The 22,649-nt window shown below is 44.3% G+C and overlaps 2 protein-coding genes across 9 annotated transcripts; one reads left to right on the forward strand and one right to left on the reverse strand.

The window, feature by feature from the left end:
- The first annotated feature begins 1,857 nt into the window (after window positions 1-1,857).
- Window positions 1,858-2,978, forward strand: LOC123165659 (blue copper protein). The gene is made up of 2 exons (XM_044583351.1): window positions 1,858-2,150; window positions 2,264-2,978. Exons 1-2 carry the CDS (start codon window positions 1,982-1,984, stop codon window positions 2,689-2,691), a joined length of 597 nt encoding a protein of 198 aa, XP_044439286.1. The 5' UTR covers window positions 1,858-1,981; the 3' UTR covers window positions 2,692-2,978.
- A 1,023-nt stretch (window positions 2,979-4,001) lies between these two features.
- On the reverse strand, window positions 4,002-12,884 carry LOC123166143 (probable DNA helicase MCM9). Of its 8 annotated transcripts, XR_006483380.1 has the most exons (22): window positions 12,639-12,884; window positions 12,458-12,560; window positions 12,230-12,359; window positions 11,973-12,111; window positions 11,285-11,351; window positions 10,892-11,066; window positions 10,535-10,634; window positions 9,702-9,799; window positions 9,452-9,517; window positions 9,206-9,298; window positions 8,296-8,412; window positions 8,103-8,175; window positions 6,935-7,001; window positions 6,752-6,833; window positions 6,295-6,416; window positions 5,971-6,065; window positions 5,607-5,716; window positions 5,494-5,541; window positions 5,243-5,395; window positions 4,805-4,932; window positions 4,573-4,681; window positions 4,002-4,394 (listed from the first exon to the last, which is right to left on the reverse strand). XR_006483380.1 is itself a non-coding variant. In XM_044583910.1 (20 exons), exons 1-20 carry the CDS (start codon window positions 12,806-12,808, stop codon window positions 4,880-4,882), a joined length of 2,061 nt encoding a protein of 686 aa, XP_044439845.1. In that variant the 5' UTR covers window positions 12,809-12,884; the 3' UTR covers window positions 4,444-4,879. The 8 variants fall into 8 exon arrangements, 1 of the variants encoding a protein (XP_044439845.1); XR_006483381.1 differs by lacking the exon at window positions 4,573-4,681; XR_006483377.1 differs by having other exon boundaries at window positions 4,573-4,932.
- Between the last annotated feature and the right edge of the window lie 9,765 nt (window positions 12,885-22,649).

Consider the following 22,649-nt stretch of genomic DNA (forward strand, 5'->3'; position numbering starts at 1 on the left):
CGGTATGATGAGACTTAGAGAGATGCAAGGCTCAGGGGGAGAAACTTCACAAACTCGTCGCTAAAATCTCAATCCTGATGATCGAGTACTCAACTTGATGGTTGAGTGGATTGTACTCTTTTTCCCTTGAGTGAGTTTTCCTGATGTTTCTCACACGAGGTTTTTGACGAGGCAATTCGTGCAATACAACAACGTATACTGTGTGCTCTTTCTCCACATTTTTTCCCACTGGGTTTTTCGGAGTTTTGAGGCATGGATATACGGATAATTACCCAAGGGGGAGTGTTGGGAAACCGGGCCACCCGGAGGGGTGGCGGCGGCCGAGTGCAAAGCGCACGGGCTGGCCCCTCCCGTTTCCCCTCTTTTGGTTAAGTGGGTACTTATCCCTTGACCCACAGTCCCTATATAAAGCAACGAGGAGCCATCATTGTAATCTCTGATCATTGATTAATAAAGCTGGTCTTCTTCATCTCTCTGTGTCATTTACTTTCGCGTGTTTCGACTACTTCGACTACTTCGTCTACGACGCTCGCCCTCGCTCCGCAACCTCGGACCGGACTCGCCGGCGGAGTTGCGGAACAGAATGCACATGTACTAGTGGTCAATCCAGAGATGCAATGAAGGAGCATTCGCTTGGGCACGCATGTTGTGCGCGAGTAAAACGCAGCAACGAAACTGCCTCGGGCAACTCAAAATCTCATACTAGCAAACGAGCAAGCTAGGAGATGTGAGATGTGACCGGCATAAGAACAGCATGTGATGTACTTTGAAAAGGTGAGCAAAAGGGCACCAACAAACAAAAGTACGTGACAGCTCTACCTGTGCCCAGCGTAGATAGATAGATAGAACAAACCTAATCGCCCCATGTTAGGTACGTGATCACCAACAACCGGATTGGAGACGGACCTCCACACGCCGCTAGCTTGTTCTCTAATTCTCTGGCCCTCTTGATATATCTACTCAGGGTCCAATCGAGCTCACTGCAGCGCAGAAGGCTTATCCGCAGGGTTTCCGGCCGCATTTCACAGTGCCGCGCGCCTCGATATCTCTGTCAGTGGCTATAAGATCGGCAAATAGGATGTATCCACCTCAAAGGATTTGCTTGCACAAAAGGATTAGGAGTTACTACTGCTAGTTAGGCCTGCTAAAGTACTAGCTTGGAGATGTCCTTGTCCACAAGGTAGGTGCCCTTGAGCGATCGACCGATGAACCGAGACGGCACTCGCCAAACATATGTACAACTGCACCGCCATTACTCTACCTTGCAGCTGATCTAACACCACAATTGCCCTGTACGAAGAGCTGGCCGGCCGAACGATGCGTACAGCGTACGTACGTACACTAATTCTCCTTCAAAAAGATGGCAAATAATTTCTGGTGTGGCAATTTTGTTGGCGTCGTTCGTTCTTCTCCTCTGTAGATCTCGATCGCAAGAATGTCGTACGTGAGAAAGATGTCCGAGCTGAAAAGGCTAGCCAACGGAGAGAAGAAAGTAACTACTCCTGCTAGCTAGTCAAGCATCGGCACTCGGCAAGCTTTGCGACCACGAAAAACATGCGCCTTTTTCCCCTTTCGATCGAGAAGGTAGTATTACTTCCGCGAAAGCTAGCGTTGAAGACAGTGGTAGCCAGCTAGCTAGCTGGAGTAGAGTCGTTTCTAAGGCACATTTGATGTCTAGACGCCGTCGATCGAGCGGACACTCGATCGCGGAGGCGTTGGAAAAGGTGGTTCCTACCCCCAACCAACCCCAACGGAAACCACTGAGCTCACCAACTCCCAGCTGCCGCGGCGCGCGCACCGTCCCTCGCGTCGCCGTCGCTAACCGGTGCACATGCCATGTATATAAGGCCCTGACCCCTGCAAGCCTCTGCCATCGGTCGATCCATTGCTCGAGAGAGAGAAGCACATTGACTGTTTGACACTGGTAGCTAGCTGCACTCTCGTCTCCGGTTCGGTTGGTTGTGTTGAGCTTGCTGGTGAGATGGATTCTGGTGGCAAGTGTCTGGCCTTGGCCGCGCTGCTCCTCGTGAGCTGCGCGTCGACGGCGTACGCGGCGAAGTACACCGTCGGCGACACCTCCGGCTGGACCACCGGGGCGGACTACACCACCTGGGCCAGCGACAAGAAGATCAAAGTCGGCGACACCCTCGGTCAGTAACTGCCGGCAGGCCACGTACCTTTCTAGTAACATTTACGTCTGGTCTGCCACTCATTTACTGATCCATCCATGGACGCGCGCGGCAATTTTTGTTTATCTTGGCAGTGTTCAACTACGCCGGCGGGGCGCACAACGTGGCGGAGGTGAGCGCGGCGGACTACGCGTCGTGCTCCGCCGCGAACGCGCTCAGCAGCGACGGCAGCGGCGCCACCACCGTCGCGCTCAAGACCGCGGGGAAGCACTACTTCATCTGCGGCGTCACCGGCCACTGCAGCAACGGCATGAAGCTCGTGGTCAACGTCGCCGCCGCCACCGCCGCCTCGCCGCCCAAGGCGTCCCCGACCCCGGACACCCCCGACACCCCCTCCACCACGCCGGCGTCCCCGTCCACCCCCGGCGCCACGCCCAAGACCCCCACAACCGTGCTCGCGCCCCCGGCCAAGCAGTCGGAGTCCGGCGCCACCGGGCTCAGGGCCACGGCGTTGGCCGGCCTGGGCGCCATCGCCGGGCTGGTGGCCGCGCGGCTCTTCTAGACGGGCGAGGACAGGGTGGAGGCAGTGCAGTGCTGTACGTTAGGTTGCATGTCGTCGATCAGCTCATCGTGTCAGTCGTTTCTCGTTTGTTGAGGAGGCCATCTTTCTTTTGACGGAAGGGACTGGCTTTTGTTGTGGTTGGCACACGGTGGTTGGATACCTGGATTCTATGTTACGATTTTTTTACATCACATTCATGTCATTGTCGTGTATTTTTGCCTACTTTGTACTATGCTTGGATCATTTATCTATAGGCAGATTTGCACGTGTGATTTATTTTCACATAATTCATTCATGTGGCGTATGAAATATGTCACAATCGGTTGTTGTTGAAGAGGTTTCTTTCGGGGTACCGATGAACAACCGGTTTCGTCGATTGATCTTGGATGGTTGGCTACCAAGACGCCCCGCATAGTGCAAACTGCAAAAACCCTGTTTGTGCACCGTTTTAGGGAGGCTAATTCTGTTGCTCATGAATTAAATAAAGAGAGGAATATGATTTCTCAAAAACAAAAACTGCAAAACCCCGCGCTAGGCTCCTTCCAAATAGTCAATGCAGTGAGCATCACCGTCGGCTAATAAAAATAAAAAAGACAAATCCAAAAAATTCCAAATCAAATTCGATCTACACAGAAGACAAATCCAACTGTGAATGTCGGTTTTTCCCCCTTAAAAGAGACTGAAACCGCCATGCTCTGCATCATTGTGATGCACAACCATTATTATTGATTGCCCATACCATTACAAGAATGAAATTAACACCTACCACTAAGTCGACTTCCAGACACTATTCACATCTAAATTTGTCTTGCTGGTTCTCCATGCGTATATCAAATTGGATTTGAAGTTTATAGAATCATAAACACACACCGACATACTATTTATTTGAAGGTGTGCTACAGTGCATTCGTAGCACGGTAGCACCCATACTGCTTGTAGCACTAGAACTTCTCTCTCTAAGATGGAACTATAATCGGTCAAAGCCCCGCCAAAACGGCCTTAGGATATTTTCAGTTTGTCTAATTCACATCTATATGTTTTCTAAGGATGTCACATCTAAGCTCCCACAAATAACACATCAACAAGGAACAAAAAAAAGCTGAGACAAAAAATAGACCACAAATATAGTGAACATCAGGTTAGATGTGACATAACTATATAACTATGTCACATCTAGATGTGTCCTAGACAGACCCTTCTTTTTTTTTCCTTTTTCTTTTTCATCTTTTGTTTTTGCGAGAGAACGGCCTTAAGATTCTAGAAAATAGGATTGTCCAGATTCCATTCTAGTCGTTGTCTGACAGCATAGATCCAGCAGCAAGTAGTAATATATTTAGTTCATCAATCAAGGGAGTGGCAAATATATCCACAAGAGAAAGAACAAAATGAGGAAAAATAACGACTCGGTGGATTCTAACACTAATGATATATAGATGGTTTGCTTTTTTGCTTAATTACAAGAGTCAGCGCTACCAAATTGTTAGAGATTTACAAGACAACGTGTAAAACAATATGAAGTATACATCTTCAAACTTTAGCACTCCGTTTATGTAAGAACAAACGAGATTGACATTGATATGAAGTAATAGCCTGATTTCACGAGCCAGTTTGTTGCAATTTGAGCGAGAAGATTCATAATGTGTAATCCTCATCAGAGTGGTAAGCAATCATCATTACATGTGTTTTTGGCATATCTGACAAAACTGCAAAAGGATGATTAAAACGGGTGCCATACCAAAACAAAAACATAAATAGTAGCAGTTCGTTGAATCTCACTTATCAAGGGAAAAGCTACACGTCAATTGGGACAGCTAATGATGCATGAGATGAGCATGTGCTTTAGCTTACGTATCATGTTCCTCAAGAAGCAGCTATTCTTACTTTGTTCTTTTAGCTTGCGTTGTACAAGCTAAAAAAAGCTCAACCACTCACTGACAAAGATTTGGCGTTAACGCCTTGTGCCAGTATGCAGGACATGCTGGTACTCCCTCTGTGATCTAAAAGATCTTATATTAGTTTACAGAGGAAGTATCATTTAGTCTTCCTAACCTATCAATTGTGATTGACTGCCAAGACACATAGCAGTTGATGATTCAAAACCAGAGTGGATCACCTAATCATATTGCTATGCAGAACTGCAGATGATATGCGTGTATGCTCATTGGTCTCCGTATTGCTGCATCAGATATTAGTATAGGTAATCCCCAAGCTTGTCACGGATTTTCTGCTCCTCTTTGATATCTATTAAAATGTCAAGACAAACAAATACATTGGGAACACTCCACATAATCTAAAGGTTACAACGATGCATTTCTTGATGTAAGTATTTCAAGTTAGCAACGAGCCAGATAACAGAAAAATACTCTTTAACTTCAAATTAACGTTGAATGGAAAAGTATATCCTAGTTTGCCCTAATGGCAGTACCCTAGATAATAGGCCAGAACAGCAAAACAAAAGAAAAAACACTAAGCAAACGCCCATTCAAGTTTTCATTGGTTAAACCTTCAATAATTTTGAATAAATAAGGTTCTAAATCATATTTTAGGATACATTCCTGATCAGGGTTCTCTTGGAAATTGGAGTTCAGAGCATTTCCATCACCGTCTATGATTGCAGATGTTGTCATGGAGGACTCAATGCATAATATGGCAGCAATAGCATCAAGCCGTGTAACCTCATTTCTGAACATTAGTCTTGCGTGTGCTACATGGAAAAATATAGAACTGTGAGAATGAGGGGAGATGTGAATCAGAAAACATATCTGAAAGGGGAAAAGATCCACTAGAGATGACAGAACATGCCTTGTGCCAGCCTTATCAAACTCTCAAGCATACGCACAGTTGTCCTCGCTGCACAAAATCAAGTTTTCAGCAGCTGCAAAACTCTCTTAAGGAAAAATAAATGTTCTGCTAACCTGCATTATGTGTTCCATCTCTCCGCTGAAGCTGATAATAGCCTGAGATAACACTTTCTGCTTCCTTTGTCAGCACCGGTTTGAACCGCTGTTTTACATAGTGGATATACCTGTGATTTATAGAATACTCAAGCATCATTATACAGCATTGACAATGAAAAATAAAATCTCGGCAGTAAACAGCACAATCAAACAAGTCAAATACACTTGAAAATTTCAGCTGCTTATTATACATGACCTGACAAAATAGCACTTGCTAAGGCAACAAAAAAGTCTGAGCATTAAGTACAACATAATGAAACACATGTACTTGTCTTTCTGAGCACAAGTCTCTAAGCTCAACACTGTCATGTTGGCTATCTACCTTCTCAAACAGGGGAGTGTCCACTCTTTTATACCCAAAGGTTGGGTGCTTTTTACGGCAGCGTCACTGGCCTTGTTTTCTTCTGCTTTGGTGCTCTACATAATTTCAAAAAGATAGTGCTTAATAGAGCAGTGTATTCCAAAATGACAGACTGCTATATTATGTGCATCCTTATAGAGTTGATAGTGAGGCCCACATCTTGTATATGTTCCAATTATGCAATAGAGAGAAATTTGGCCATTTTCCATATTTCCAAACAGGGGTAAGCTTATCTAAGAAGCAACACAAGAGACCAAGCTCAACAGAAAAGAAATAAAACCGTACCTGAGCTAATATATGAGATGAAATTATACCATCCAACTTAGGGTTCTTTTTATCCAAGAGAACAAGAACTATATCAAATCTACTCAGCAATGGTCCTGAAAGTGTTGTATTCACGGATAAGGCTGCAAATGGAAAGTGTTTCGAAAGGTTACGCAAATCCTTCAAAGGAACCTAAAGACATTACAATGATTAAAATATCATTAAGCTGATTGCACCATCAAATTATTAACCTTACTAATGTGCTAATATGCAGTGTTAAAGACAGTGATGGTATTGTGGTGGTAGTCTATTGTTCATGCCACTATTGGATCGAGTCTCAAATGTAACACAGATTAAATGACTAAATGTTGAGCTATTATAATATAGAACTGCAGAAGTAAATACGCGGTGCCTGAAATACTGTCAAGTGTTCTTTTACTATTAAGTAGCATGTCTATACTGATGTTAAGTGCAGTACATTCATTTGAATCATATTGTCCTTTTGGATTAGTGGCACCAAAGACAGTAGTCCTTGTACTGAGTGTTGTCACCAGTCCAGCCTGAAAAGGCAAAGAAGTGATAATACTTTACCAAATTGCATGCTAGTGAGCATGAATGGCTCATTAAATGGTAACCGTTTTGAGTGAAAGACGCATGGTACCTTTGCAACGCTTATTGTTTGTTGTTCCATGGCTTCATGTATTGTTGTCCTGTCATGCTCTCGCATACTATTAATGAGAATGTCAGTTGGAAACTATATCAGATAAAACATAGAGGCATAAATACATGGTCTTGATTTTAGCATAAGGCTAAGAGCGTTAAATAATAACATATCATATCCTGCGATACTCCAATAAAAAGAACTATCAATTTAGCATGGAAAATACATCAAATAAAACAACTGAAATGCAAATGCATATTGTCTGGGAGATTACTGTGCTCCTGGATTAGGGCTGGTAGCAGTCACTCGACGGGAATCCAGGGCTTGCAGCCACGGCACTCCAGAGCTATAGGGCCATAGGGGTGTCTGCTTGGAAGAGGGCAGTGGGGATAGATCGATGATTATTGTTGTGTCTTGTTTCATAGGCCAAGAATCTTATAGAGAAGGGCATCAAAACCGAAAAAAGAAATCAATCTGATCCAAGGGATGCTTTCTCAAGATAAAAAACTGATTAAAAGTAATAACAAACTTGGACACCAATCCTATCTCTACTCCCACCACAAGCGATCCTGGTGTGCGGCATAATCCTTGCAGTCCCACTGTTTGTACTGCTGACCCCACATTACAGCGTGTGTCCACTGTACAGGAGCATGAGAGTAGGAAAGCGTCCATATTGCACACAGGGTTTTGAAATGAGGCCTGGACTATGGCATTTCAGCTGTGAAAAGTTAGAGAATTCATATACATGAGGGAGTCGAAAGTGCTTGCGATGAGCATTTTGAAGTTCCTAAGAATTAACTAGAGTAAATGGGCATACAGTGCAAAAATTTTGACACGTTTTTTGGTGAAGTGGAGGTTGCAGATTATTATCAAGCTATTGGAGATTCGAACAGCGGAGGCTGTTATCAAGTAAAGTGCATGTATCTTATTTTTATTGTCCAAATGAGATCATTCAAGCTAAATATACAAGGATCTGATCCATCAACGAATCTCAAATATGAGTATGTGACATAAATTTTCATAAAAAATCATTCTCAATATTTTCATAATGTCAAGCCAGTTGTGATCAGGAACTGGAATATGTTGAATATCAGATAAGACACAGGGCACTAATTGTATTAGTGAGTAAAGGTACTGGGTAGCAAATTAGCCAGAGAAACAGTCCAACCTATCAAATTCGTCTATGCAGCACAAACCACCATCAGCCAGAACAAGGGCACCAGCCTCAAGCATCCACTCACCTATCATTGAATTCAAAAGAAAATTGCTACCAAGAAAACTAGTGCTACTTTCAAATGAAAAACAACACCGAAAATTCAACATATAATGATGAGAGGAATGGTAACGTCGAACATATATACCTCCATCCTTGACAGCAGTCACAGTCAAACCAGCACTGGTACTTCCAAGACCAGTTGTAATCACAGAACGGTTGCTCAATTTAGCAGCAAACTTCAAAAACTGGGATTTACCAGTACCTGGAGTTCAGTGAAACACCAATACACATTACACTTGTCTCAAATGTATATTTACCAATCTTAGATGTGGTACACAAGTGACAATTGCAACCTCATAGGCTACACACACTCGTAAATAGACTGTGAGTTGGTTCTCATGCCATCGTCTCCATGGGTCCTTCCAACAATTAAGGGTAAAACAAAATCATATGCCATAGTAGGCTCCTAGACTATCATATATTTATTGCATTTGTTTGTCACTTAGTGTGTATGAACATTATCACTTGTGACCTTGCATTTACTACTAATCTGCAATCATCAGCTAAAACTAAAATATTTATTACCAAAAATATATGAGTGGTGCGATGGTTTGTCTGTCATCCCATCCCTCCACCAACTTCATGACTGGTGGGCATAAATATGGCATATGATTATTTTTACGGTTTTAGTTATTATTTGCAAGTCACTAAGTTGCCTTGTTATTCTATCTCAAAGCCTGTTTTTGTGGTCATGATGGAGACTGACCAAGATTAGATTTATTATAATTATTTCCGCAGCAGCATGAGGGCATTCAGCTGTTGCTGTGAAATATGGAAGTACTTTGTCTCTTGGGTACATACTAAATGCAAAACTTTGAATGTGTAATTAATTCTCGTGGCAGGCAGTGGAGGGCTTATCTCTCTCTTGTGCTACTCTCAGTCTAGTTACAATGTAAACTTTGCAGAAGTCTAAACCCTATTGTCGGTGTACACACTTTTAATGCCATATATACTCATCATATCTCAATAAAATGTGTCATTACAAACATTAGTACCTGGATCACCAACAAGAAGCATATGTGGTTCGCCACGAACCTTTGTTCCAGAAGGATCAACATGCTGCACTCCACCAATCAATGTAAGAGCAACTGAAATTTAAATGTATCATGGATAGTTAAATGCCAATAGTATTTGACAGGAACACTTAAAAGAACAAATTAGTTATTAACTTCTTTCCAGACGAGGCTTAAAAACACTACTGAATTACTAACAATATAGCTTACTGACACAAAGTAGCATACCTGCAAGCTTTACCGTGAATAACCCAAAAATCTGAGGACAAATGCCTTTCAAGATTTTATTTCTTCCTACGTACACAAAAAGAAAATAATAGATAACTTATAGTACCGATTAACTGGTAAAAGAAACTCTAGATGCAATTTGAGATATGGAATTTTTTTTGATGAGGCCAATTTTTTCCATGCCAAGATTTGGACCACTGATCTGGAAAACATCAAGGAGGGGAGGAGGGGGGAGGGGGAGCTTGAGCACCTTCTAGTGGAGTAGCTCTGTTTTCTGCCCAGAAAAGCTCAAAATCCTTGATAATTTCCTCAGGGATGTCTATACCAGACTTCAGCTCATTAGTTCTCCTGTATAACGCAGCACAAAGACATTGTTCAAACTTCAGAACCCAGCAACCTAAAAGTGCTGAACAGATGATGTCCATGGCGGCATTCAACTAGTTCTGCAGATGATCCAAAAAGGAACTATGGTGCAATGAATGGAAGTAAATCATCGACTTGGGTGACAAACTGTGGAGGTCCCTTCACATGAGACCATATAATAATTTAGATGTTGACATATCGATTACGTAAAATTCTTTCCATTTTATTTTTTTAACGTAAAACCAACATAGTATGACCAAAAAAAACATCATAGCGATTCTACAAATTTTCTGGAGTTGCAACAACTTCACAAATGTGAAGTAAACTACCATTACTACTTTCCACAGCTGAAGTTGGAAAAGAGCCATACTCCCTCCGTTTCTTTACTTCACATATTAGTTAATCTTAAGTAAAACATTGTAAAGTTTGACCAAGTTAATATAAAAAATATCAACATCTATAATACTCCCTCCGATCCAAAATAAGTGTCGCAGTTTTGAACTGGGTTAGTTCAAAACTGCGACACTTATTTTGGATCGGAGGGAGTACCACATAAATACAATATGAAAAAATATTCCATGCTGGGTCTAATGATATTGATTTGGTATTATGGATGTTGTTTTTTCTATAAACTTGGTCAAACTTCAGAAAGTTTGGCTTAAGACAAAATTAATATGCAAAGTAAAAAGAAATGGAGGGGTAGTTCGACTTATCAATTACCTCACATAATTGGCAATAAACATAGGATCAAGGTTGCAACGCACATCCTTAACATCAGAGGACCACTTTGCAGATAATATACCCGTAACAATGACATCATCTGGAGAAAGAACACACTTAGCTGAATATCAATGTCACAGAAAAGCAAGAAATCAACAATGGATGGACATTTAGATTGCAATTCCAGCAAAATAAACACATCACTTTTAAGCTGGGAACAATGAGAAACCAACATATAAACTTATCTGGTAAAGCTCCTGGTATATATATTAAGAACTCTGATCTTCTTTTCAAGATCATCAAAACACAAGGAGTCACAGATTCCAATAAATGGATGAGCCCAAAGAAGCTACTTACCTCCAGCTTTAACAAGATCAACAAGGTCATCCATCAAAATCACAGGCATGGAACGGGGTATAGACCCAACATCCAGAAGTTGCACGCTTTCTTGGATTTTTATTTCCTGATAATCATGACAGGTTATGCTATCTCCTATCAATTGGAAAGAAGCACTTTGACAACCTTTTGATCTCTGCATGAAGAGCAAAACTATTAGTAGCTCCTTCCACAGAAGTTGAGTAGTCTCGAACAGTTATAAAATGTAATAGGTAAAAAAGAACAATAGATGATGTACATTGGCCAGCACAGGATAAAACCATTGTCAAATATAGGTAAAACCAGAAAACAAAAGACTGTTTCTCACTAATGAAATCACACTAACTTTGATTAAAAAGAAGGGAAATGGAATACCATGGATGGGCAAGATGCAGGTAGAGTTATACGATTCCCAGCCTCTAGCTCAGGATAGCAGGGAAACCTATTCAATACACGAATAAATTAAGGTCAGGTGTCTTTATGATATAAACATACAGCCATGGCACTCAACGCTCTTTGTAAGAAGTAACAAGGAGATGATTGTATGTTAAGGAGTCTGCAATCTCTGGATGTGTCTCACTAAATTCCTCAAAATTATGCTGCTGCTTTAAAGAAGTTAAGCCTCTCACACTGCAAGCTTTTAAACAGGATAAGCTTAAACTTGGATTGTAGACTTGCTCACCCAGCTTTTAGCTTACAAGATTATGTAACAAGAAGATGGAAATTAATTGGCCGGTGTCTCCAGCAATGTAACAGAAGATGAATCTTGCCAGCACAACTAAAATATTAAGATCTCGGAAGAAAAAAACTAAAAATATTTAATTTACTTGCGGAAACGGCCATCAAATATCACCTTTAATTCAAGAAGAAACTTTCTTTAAATTCTTATAAGAAAGGTCTCTACCGAGCCATGCTAGTAAGTAGATCAGAGTCTAAACTTAATTACACTAGTATGCAATTCACAGTTATGCTTGACAAGCCACTAATATGCAAGGGCTCGAATACGCAGCCAAGAATACTAGTATGCTATTAAGCCCTGAAACATGCATCACAATTCACAAACCTGTGGTTGCATTTCCTGCATTGATACTCCCGCTCGCCCTCGATCATCTTCACACCGCCTGATCTGATCACAGTCCCCTTCAATGTCAGCAGAATCCCCCTATGCTTCACCCTCACCTTCCCTATGCTCGGCGACGACTCTGCAAAAATGAAAGCATCGCCGCCAAATCAGGAAACCCCTACACAGCTGAAACATCACGTGACCAAACAATCTTGCAAGCATTACAACGAACACAAAAGGCGCGTGCGTGAGCGCACCAGGGAATTCCAGTGGCGACCCGCAGACGTTGACGCGCACGTGCACGAACCCCTTCTGCACGGCAGCGGGCCTCAACTCGTCCGGATTACCCAACGCCTCGCCCTTTCGGAGGATGCGCAACACCTCGCTCTGCGAAGACAAAAAAAGGTGCTCGAGAAATGCGACGATAGAAGCGGGAAAAAAAAAAGGGGAGGATGCGGGTCGCACAGCCTGCTGGTTCTACTCACCTGGGCGCCCTGAGCGGCGATGTCGAAGGCGGGGAGGAAGCCCTTGGGGTCGTTGTAGAGTATTTTGGCCAAGCCGGGGTCGAAGTCCAGGAGCTCCGCGAAGCTGCGAGAGGGGACGGGACGGGGTTAGGGTTTGGGGAGGAGGAGGAGGAGAGGAGCGGGGTGGGGAAGGAGGACTCACTCGATGACGAGGGGGAAGTGGAGCGTGGACTCGGGGTGGAGGAGGATGCGGCGGAGGTCGTCGGAGTGGAAACTGCAGAGGAACTCGGCGAGCTTAGGCTCGTGCTCTGCGTACTTGTATGCCTCGCCGTCGGCGGCCTCGAACTCCTCGTGCGGCGCCGGCGGCGGCATTTGGGCGGCGATTGGGGTTTCGGCGCGAAACGGCTAGGAGGGGGCGGGGGGGGGTTGGTCACGGAGGAGAGAAGGGAGACGACGGTGGTCGCGCTGCTCGGTTCTTTTTCCCGAGACTTGGGTCGTGATGGGCTTTGGGGACACCTTGTTCTGTCATTTGGTGGGCTTTTGCGCGAGGGTTCACGGGTGAGGAGATTGCACTGCGGCGGGTGCTCAACTTTGCTATGCTACAGTTAGTTGTGTTTCTTGTCTCAACAAAAAAAGTTAGGTTTGGCTACACAGTTTTTCCAAAACCTTAGTAAGTGAAAACCTCAGTATTCAAATGCGTGGGCAATGGATACTTCAGTTTTTAAAAACCACGGTTTTTCTCAGTTTTAGCAAAACTATGAAGATGTTTGGCAAATGCAGTATTCCTCACTTTTCCTGGTTTAACTGTTGCATTCATCGTCTACCTGAACTGAACTCAGCTGCACTGAAGGACAAGAAGTTACAACGATCAATCAGGCTGTGTGTAGGGCCATTCACACAATCAATTGGCTAGCTAGCTTAGCATGCCGTGTATCGGGAAGTCAGGATCAATCAATCAACTTCCCATTCTAAGAGCATCTACAGCCAGTTGGCAAATACGGCCCCTCAAGCGTCCGTGGACGCGCCCGGGCACGTCCGCGTGCACTCATCGGGCACCCCTCATATTTGCCACTTTGCATCCGCGTATCGCATATTCGGCGCCTTATATCCATACTAGAGATGCAAATGTTGATCTATCCTACGTGATCAAATGACGGACAACAAAAATCGGCTGCAGAGGAACACAAGATAGGGTGCAAATGGACATTAACATACTTCACCACCATCCAAAAGATCATAGTTCGTCCCTGGACAAGTTCATAAACTTCTACAACTAAAAACGATATAAACATTGAGGAGGAGAGGGGGGATCACCACTTCCTCGCCGGACCTTTATCCTTCCAATCGTCGATGCAGCTGTAGGCGTCTGCGGCTGTTGGAGGGTCTTGGTCCTCAGACGAGGAGGTGCAGTTGTCGCCGCCTTCAGAGTCGGAGTCGAAAAGGACGATGAGCCCCTTCATCCGATGGACTGCCCTGTCCTGCTCCCAGCGCTGGCCGCGTGGAGGAGCGGGAAGGAGACGGCGCGGGGCCGATGCAGACTGTGTTGTCCTTATGTCGCTGCGCACGGGCCGGGAGGATCCGGCTCCTGCGTCCGCGCCGCGCCGGCCGGGAGCTGCGGCGATGCTCCAGATCCGGAGTTGCCGCCGGTATCCACCTTGGACCGCTCCAGCGCAATGCGGAGGGCCATCTCCTCCTCGTAGTCGAGCTCCGAGTTAGACTCGCTGCCGGAGCTGCTCATCGTGGTGGATGGGATCGGGAAGGGAGAGGAAGAGGAGTGGATGGAGCGAGAGCGGGGGACAGAGTGAGCTAGGGTTTGAGCTCGCCACCCGGATTAGGGTTTTTCTGGGGTCGATGGTGGGCCGGGCCTGCGGACACGCCCGGGCATGACCCTGCCGCCCCATATTCTTCTATATTTGAGCTGGATACGAGGGGTGCTAGTCAATCCAGGCGTTTGTCGACGGTTTGAGAGGTCCGCTTAGATCGATTTTTTTGACTGATCAATTACCGAATGACCTGTCCGAACGTTTAAGATGGGTATGAGAGACCCGGCTATAGATGCAATCTGTTTCTACGGGCTGCCCCTTGTTGCAATGGAACAATAGGCAACGGATTAAACAAATCAACGGCGGAGTAGTCAAGTGAAGGTAGGTCGTAGGAATGGCAGAGTAGTCAACTTAGAATAGCACGTACTTTTCTTCCCAGGATGGCTGCAGGGAAGACGGAGCAATGTCGGATAAATGACGACAGGAAGAAGTGAAGCAAGCGTTTCTGTGTTTACGAAAAAAGAGGTCAAGACCTTTTTTCAAATACAGCAAAAAGACCACAGTATCACATATACTACGGTTTATAAAACTGAAGTATTAATTTGTGCCAAACACGTCAAAGTATTTAAAACCAGTGTTTTTTCTCAAAACCATGGTATCCTGGTAAAACTTCAAAAATACTGAGCTGCCAAACGCAGCCTTAGTTGTGTTTCAAAAAAAACAGATAGTTTCTCAAAGAAAAATGCTATGCTACAGTTTTATCGGGATTTGTATAAAAAAAGTTTAACCGCGAGCAACTAACTAAGCGAAATCACTAATTAAGGAGTACTCATTACAAAGAACACTCCATCTTCCCCGGTCACGACAAGTGGCGCACCTGCAGCGCGCCACTTGTCGCAACCCAGGAGTTTTTCCTTTTTTCGTAGATTCGTTTATTCAAAACGTTTTATCTCTTAAACCGTGCGTCCAAATCTCAAACTGTTTTCACCATTGAATTCCTCGCGTCGAGATCTTCAAAACGAGATCCCATGTTGATAGGTTTTGACGAACTTTTTTTTCACGAAAAAAACGGGACGAAAAAACCAAACCGGGAGCACGATTTTTTTCCTTTTCCGAAAGAGGCACGCCTCTCGCGAAATCACAACCGTGCCTCTCGTGGAAGCAAAACCGTGACTCTCGTGGAAAGAAAAAAACAGAAAACGCATTTTTTTTCCTTTCCGAAAGAGGCACGCCCGTGACTCTCGCGAAAGCACAACCGTGCCTCTCGTGGAAGCAAAACCGTGACTCTCGCAAAAAAAAAAGAAAACGTGTATTTTTTCCCTTTCCGAGAGGCACGGCCGTGACTCTCGCAAAAGCACAACCGTGCCTCTCGCGGAAGCAAAACCGTGACTCTCACGAAAGAAAAAAAAACAGAAAACGCGTTTTGTTTTTCCCTTTCTGAGAGGCACGGCCGTGACTCTCACGAAAGCACAACCGTGCCTCTCGCGAAAGTAAAACCGTGACTCTTGCGGAAAAAAAACAGAAAACGCGTTTTTTTTCGTTTCCGAAAGGCACAGCCGTGACTCTCGCTAAAGCACAACCGTGCCTCTCGCGGAAGAAAAAACGTGACTTTTCACGAAAGGAAAAAAAGTAAACGCATTTTTTCGCGCAAATTTTTTTTTTCACATTTTTTTGTCGAAACGATAAGGAAGACCGGGGGAAAACCAAAATGTCGAAAAAAACCGTTTAAAATGCCGAAAACGTGTGCGGAAAAATAAAAAAATAAAATCTGAAGGGAGCGTCCAGAGGGTGACACGTGGCGAATGGCTGACAGCGCCAAGTGGCGCTGATCGTTGCGAGGCTCCCGAAGGAGCGCTCGTTAACTAGTTGCTCCCCTAACTAAGGGGCGCTACGTTGGGGGCCTCCCCAAGGGTCACTTGAGGTGGACTGGGCGCGCTCTCAGCCGCTGCCGCTTGTCGCGCTCTGGGCGATTTCTTAGGATTTTGGGTTTTTTTTGTTTTTCGCACGCACTTTCGCCTTTTTACATGGGTTTTTTCCGGGTTTTTTCAGCTTTTCAGTTTTTGACCAATCTTTTTTAGCTTTTGGACAAAAATAAATCATTTTTCATAAAAAAAGTGTTTTTTTGCTTCCGCGAGAGGCACGCGGCCGTGCCTCTCAGAAACAGAAAAAACATGTTTTTGTTTTTATTGTTTTGCGAGAAGCATGTCTTATTTGCTTCGGCTAGAGGCAAGGCCGTGCCTATTTTTTTCCGCGAGAGGCACGGCCATGCCACTCGGAAACGAAAGAAAAACACATTTTTTTTCTTTCGCCAGAGCCACGAATGTGCTTCCGTGAGAGGCACGACCGTGCCTCTCGAAAACAAAAAAACGTGTCTTTTTTTTCTGCGAGAGCCACGGCCGTGCCTTTCGGAAACAGGAAAAAAACATATTTTTTCCTTCCACAAGAGGCACGGTTTTCCTTCCGCGAGAGGCGCGGCCGTGCCTCTTGGAAACGAAAAAAGTACGTTTTATTTTCTTTTCCTTCCACGAGAGACATAGGTTTACTTCTCGTGAAGGCACAAATTTTCTTCTGCAAGAGGCACAGTCGTGCCTCTATCGAAAAGGAAAAAAACATGCTTCCGGTTCGAGTTTTTTTTTCTGGTTTTCTCGTTTGCTTTTTCTGTGAAAAAAAAGTTCGTTAAAACCTACCAACATGGGGTCTAGTTTTAAAGATCTCGACGCGAGGAATCCAATGATAAAAACAATTTGAGATTTGGACGCACGGTTTAAGAGATAAAATATTTTAAAGAAACAGATCTACGAAAAAGAATTTTTAAAAAATATTCAAAAAAAGTTAATTTTTAAAAAAAATATTTTAAAAAATGTTCAAAAGTTCAAAATGATCTTGCTTCCAGAAAATGATCAAAATTCAAAAAATGTCGAGTTTTGAAATCTGTTCATCAATTAAAAAATTGTGCGTGTATTAAAAAATCATGTTTTTTTAAATGTTCGGTATGTTTCTGCAAAAAAAATCATGAATTTTAAAAAATATTCAAGGATTTGAAAAATGTTCCCATTTTAAAAAATTGTTCACGAATTTGAAAGAATGGTCATGTTTTCATGTTTTCGAGTTTTAAAAATATTCCCGTTTCAAAAAAATTGATAAATTTCCCAAAAAATGTATTTTCAAATTTTGGTCGGGAGTTTAAAAAATGTTCTCATTGCCTAAATGTGTTTTGGAATTTTAAAAAATGTTCCCATTTTTTAAAAAAAAGTGTTCATGATTTCGAATCTTTTTCCTGCTTTTTGAAAATTTTGAAGTTTTCTAAAAATAATTTGAAAAGTGTTCTCATTTCATAAAATGCTCGGTTTCTTTGAAAAAAATTGCATTTGAAATTCCGTGAATAATGCGGATATGCGCTAAGAATTCGTTCTTAAAGATTGACGCGGCTTACTAATCAGTAATGCTCGCTAGCTCAGCCGTTTGTACCGCGTAGTTTGTAGCAGGAGATCCATGGTTCGGTTTCCTGCGAGTTCAATATTTTTGGAGCTACAGTACAAGTTCCCTGGCGTTTATGGGCCGACCCAGTCGAAGACCCGCCTGTGCGGAACGACGACTGTTTGCCGCACAGAGCGGCATATAAGGGCGCCCCCCGGAGCAGCACCGAACAAGTCAGCTTCGTGCTTTCCTTGTCTCGGGGCGGAGCAGCCAGCAACCTATTTTCTCAGAGTCGCCAAAAGTGTCGCTTCGTGCTCTCCCGTATTTTACGGAGCTGGATGATTGCCAAGCTGGCTCAAAATTGCCTAAAAGAAAGGAAAAAAATGCTACTGTTAATCCCCTCGTGGAGTCATAATCTCCCATGGTGGCCTCCGTTGATCCCCGTCATCAATCTTGCGGAGGCATTCGTGGCCTTCCGCCGAACGGTGTCCGAACACCCAGTCGAGGGCTCCTCGAATGAAAATCATGACCGGATTTTTTTCTTAAAGGGTTGAATTTTGTTGGCTTAAAATAGAGCATCAAGATACAAACATAATGAGCTCATACCTGGCCTTTACATAGTTAGGGTGCACACAACCAACATCAATGAACATACAAAACACACGCCGACAAATAGCAGAATCATATAAGATCAAAACTATGCGTATATGAGGAGAAAGAAAACCAAAGCGATCATATCCGAAATCGGCAAACTACAACAATGATCATATCCGCAACAATCATCTCATGATACCACATGGATGACAAGGTTCTTCCACAACATCTTCAAGAAGGGAACGACCCTCAAGCGCCGCCATCACCGGATCCAACCACACAAGGCCATAATATAGGTTTTCACCTTGATGAATCAGTCTGAGCATATCCGAGCTCGAGCAATGCCTTCAACAAGGCAACGAAGTAAAAACATTACCATTTCCAGGTATTACAAACTTGGGTCAGACCTAGGCGATCTGACGAGTTGAGGCGACTGCGACTCTATGAATGGGTGGTGTATGTTGAGACATACGGTTATGAAAGGTAGGCAAGTGGTGATCCATCCTGGCAATGTGGCTAGGCTTTGGAAAGATCTTGTTGATAATAATCCTCCCCTTTGTGAGAAATATCCTCAATTGTTCTCGAATTGTAACTACCAAGATTGTAACAAAAGCATTCATGTTGATGTTATAGTTTCTTTCGAAGGAGACTAAATGTGGATCTGCATGTTGGAAATATGCCCTAGAGGCAATAATAAATTGGTTATTATCATATTTCCTTGGTCATGATAATCGTTTATTATCCATGTTAGAATTGTATTGATCGGAAACTCAGATACATGTGTGAATACATAGACAAAAACATGTCCCTAGTAAGCCTCTACCGGACTAGCTCGTTGATCAAAGATGGCTATGGTTTCCTAGTCATAGACATGAGTTGTCATTTGATAACGGGATCACATCATTGGGACAATGATGTGATGGACAAGACCCAAAACTGTAAACGTAGCATATGATCGTATCAAGTTTATTGCTATCGTTTTCTGCATGTCAAAGTATATGTTCCTATGACCATGAGATCATGCAACTCACTGACATCGGAGGAGTGCCTTGTGTGTACCAAACGTTGCAACGTAACTCGGTGACTATAAAGGTGCTGTATAGGTATATCCGAGGGTGTGTTGGGAATCGTAGCAGTTCTCCTGCAGGGCTTCGCCGAGCTACTGCGAGAGAGAGAGAGAGAGGTGTTGCAGGGGAGGAGGGAGGCGCCCAAGGCTGTAGGTTGCTGCCCTCCCTCCCCCCCTTTATATAGGCCCCTGGGGGGGCGCCGGCCCCAAGAGATGGGATCTCAAGGGGGGGCGGCGGCCACAAGGGGGGGAAGGGGTGCCTTGCCCCCCAAGGCAAGGGGGAACTCCCCCAACCCTAGGCGCATGGGGGGAGGCCCAAGGGGGGCGCCCCAGCCCACTAAGGGCTGGTTCCCTTCCACTTTCAGCCCACGGGGCCCTCCGGGATAGGTGGCCCCACCCGGTGGACCCCCGGGACCCTTCCGGTGGTCCCGGTACAATACCGGTAACCCCCGAAACTTTCCCGGTGGCCGAAACTGGACTTCCTATATATAATTCTTCACCTCCGGACCATTCCGGAACCTCTCGTGACGTCCGGGATCTCATCCGGGACTCCGAACAACTTTCGGGTTTCCGCATACATATATCTCTACAACCCTAGCGTCACCGGACCTTAAGTGTGTAGACCCTACGGGTTCGGGAGACATGCAGACATGACCGAGACGCCTCTCCGGTCAATAACCAACAGCGGGATCTGGATACCCATGTTGGCTCCCACATGTTCCACGATGATCTCATCGGATGAACCACGGTGTCGAGAATTCAATCATCCGTATGCAATTCCCTTTGTCAATCGGTATGTTACTTGCCCGAGATTCGATCGTCGGTATCCCAATACCTTGTTCAATCTCGTTACCGACAAGTCTCTTTACTCGTACCGCAATGCATGATCCCGTGACTAACGCCTTAGTCACATTGAGCTCATTATGATGATGCATTACCGAGTGGGCCCAGAGATACCTCTCCGTCACACGGAGTGACAAATCCCAGTCTCGATCCGTGCCAACCCAACAGACACTTTCGGAGATACCCGTAGTGCACCTTTATAGTCACCCAGTTACGTTGTGACGTTTGGCACACCCAAAGCACTCCTACGGTATCCGAGAGTTGCACGATCTCATGGTCTAAGGAAAAGATACTTGACATTGGAAAAGCTCTAGCAAACGAAACTACACGATCTTTTATGCTATGCTTAGGATTGGGTCTTGTCCATCACATCATTCTCCTAATGATGTGATCCCGTTATCAATGACATCCAATGTCCATAGTCAGGAAACCATGACTATCTGTTGATCAACGAGCTAGTCAACTAGAGGCTTACTAGGGACACGTTGTGGTCTATGTATTCACACATGTATTACGATTTCCGGACAATACAATTATAGCATGAATAGTAGACAATTACCATGAACAAAGAAATATAATAATAACCATTTATTATTGCCTCTAGGGCATATTTCCAACAGTCTCCCACTTGCACTAGAGTCAATAATCTAGTTACATTGTGATGAATCGAACACCCATTGCGTCCTGGTGTTGATCATGTTTTGCTCTAGGGAGAGGTTTAGTCAACGGATCTGCTACATTCAGGTCTGTATGTACTTTACAAATATCTATGTCTCCATTTTGAACACTTTCATGAATGGAGTTGAAGCGACGCTTGATATGCCTGGTCTTCCTGTGAAACCTGGGCTCCTTCGCAAGGGCAATAGCTCCAGTGTTGTCATAGAAGAGAGTCATCGGGCCCGACGCATTGGGAATCACCCCTAGGTCGGCAATGAACTCCTTCATCCAGACTGCTTCCTGTGCTGCCTCCGAGGCTGCCATGTACTCCGCTTCACATGTAGATCCCGCCATGACGCTTTGCTTGCAACTGCACCAGCTTACTGCTCCTCTATTCAAAATATACACGTATCCGGTCTGTGACTTCGAGTCATCCAGATCTGTGTCGAAGCTAGCGTCAACGTAACCCTTTACGACGAGCTCTTCGTCACCTCCATAAACGAGAAACATATCCTTAGTCCTCTTCAGGTACTTCAGGATATTCTTGACCGCTGTCCAGTGTTCCTTGCCGGGATTACTTTGGTACCTTCCTACCAAACTTACGGCAAGGTTTACATCAGGTCTGGTACACAGCATGGCATACATAATAGACCCTATGGCCGAGGCATAGGGGATGACACTCATCTCTTCTATATCTTCTGCCGTGGTCGGGCATTGAGCCGTGCTCAACTGCACACCTTGCAATACAGGCAAGAACCCTTTCTTGGACTGATCCATATTGAACTTCTTCAATATCTTGTCAAGGTATGTACTCTGTGAAAGACCAATGAGGCGTCTTGATCTATCTCTATAGATCTTGATGCCTAATATATAAGCAGCTTCTCCAAGGTCCTTCATTGAAAAACACTTATTCAAATAGGCCTTTATACTCTCCAAGAATTCTATATCATTTCCCATCAATAGTATGTCATCCACATATAATATGAGAAATGCTACAGAGCTCCCACTCACTTTCTTGTAAACACAGGCTTCTCCATAAGTCTATGTAAACCCAAACGCTTTGATCATCTCATCAAAGCGAATGTTCCAACTCCGAGATGCTTGCACCAGCCCATAGATTGAGCGCTGGAGCTTGCACACTTTGTTAGCATTCTTAGGATCGACAAAACCTTCCGGCTGCATCATATACAACTCTTCCTTAAGGAAGCCATTAAGGAATGCCGTTTTGATGTCCATCTGCCATATCTCATAATCATAGTATGCGGCAATTGCTAACATGATTCGGACGGACTTCAGCTTCGCTACGGGTGAGAAAGTCTCATCGTAGTCAACCCCTTGAACTTGTCGATAACCCTTAGCTACAAGTCGAGCTTTGTAGATGGTCACATTACCATCCGCGCCCGTCTTCTTCTTAAAGATCCATTTGTTTTCTATGGCTCGCCGCTCATCGGGCAAGTCAGTCAAAGTCCATACGTTGTTTTCATACATGGATTCTATCTCGGATTTCATGGCTTCTAGCCATTTGTCGGAATCCGGGCCCGCCATCGCTTCTTCATAGTTCGAAGGTTCACCGTTGTCTAACAACATGATTTCCAGGACAGGGTTGCCGTACCACTCTGGTGCGGAACGTGTCCTTGTGGACCTACGAAGTTCAGTAGTAACTTGATCCGAAGCTTCATGATCATCATCATTAACTTCCTCCCTAGTCGGTGTAGGCACCACAGGAACATTTTCCCGCGCTGCGCTACTTTTCGGTTCGGAAGGGGTGACTATCACCTCATCAAGTTCCACTTTCCTCCCACTCAATTCTTTCGAGAGAAACTCCTTCTCCAGAAAGGACCCGTTCTTGGCAACGAAGATCTTGCCTTTGGAT

The sequence above is a fragment of the Triticum aestivum genome, chromosome 7D (assembly GCF_018294505.1).
Source record: "Triticum aestivum cultivar Chinese Spring chromosome 7D, IWGSC CS RefSeq v2.1, whole genome shotgun sequence".
Taxonomy (NCBI): Eukaryota; Viridiplantae; Streptophyta; class Magnoliopsida; order Poales; family Poaceae; genus Triticum; species Triticum aestivum.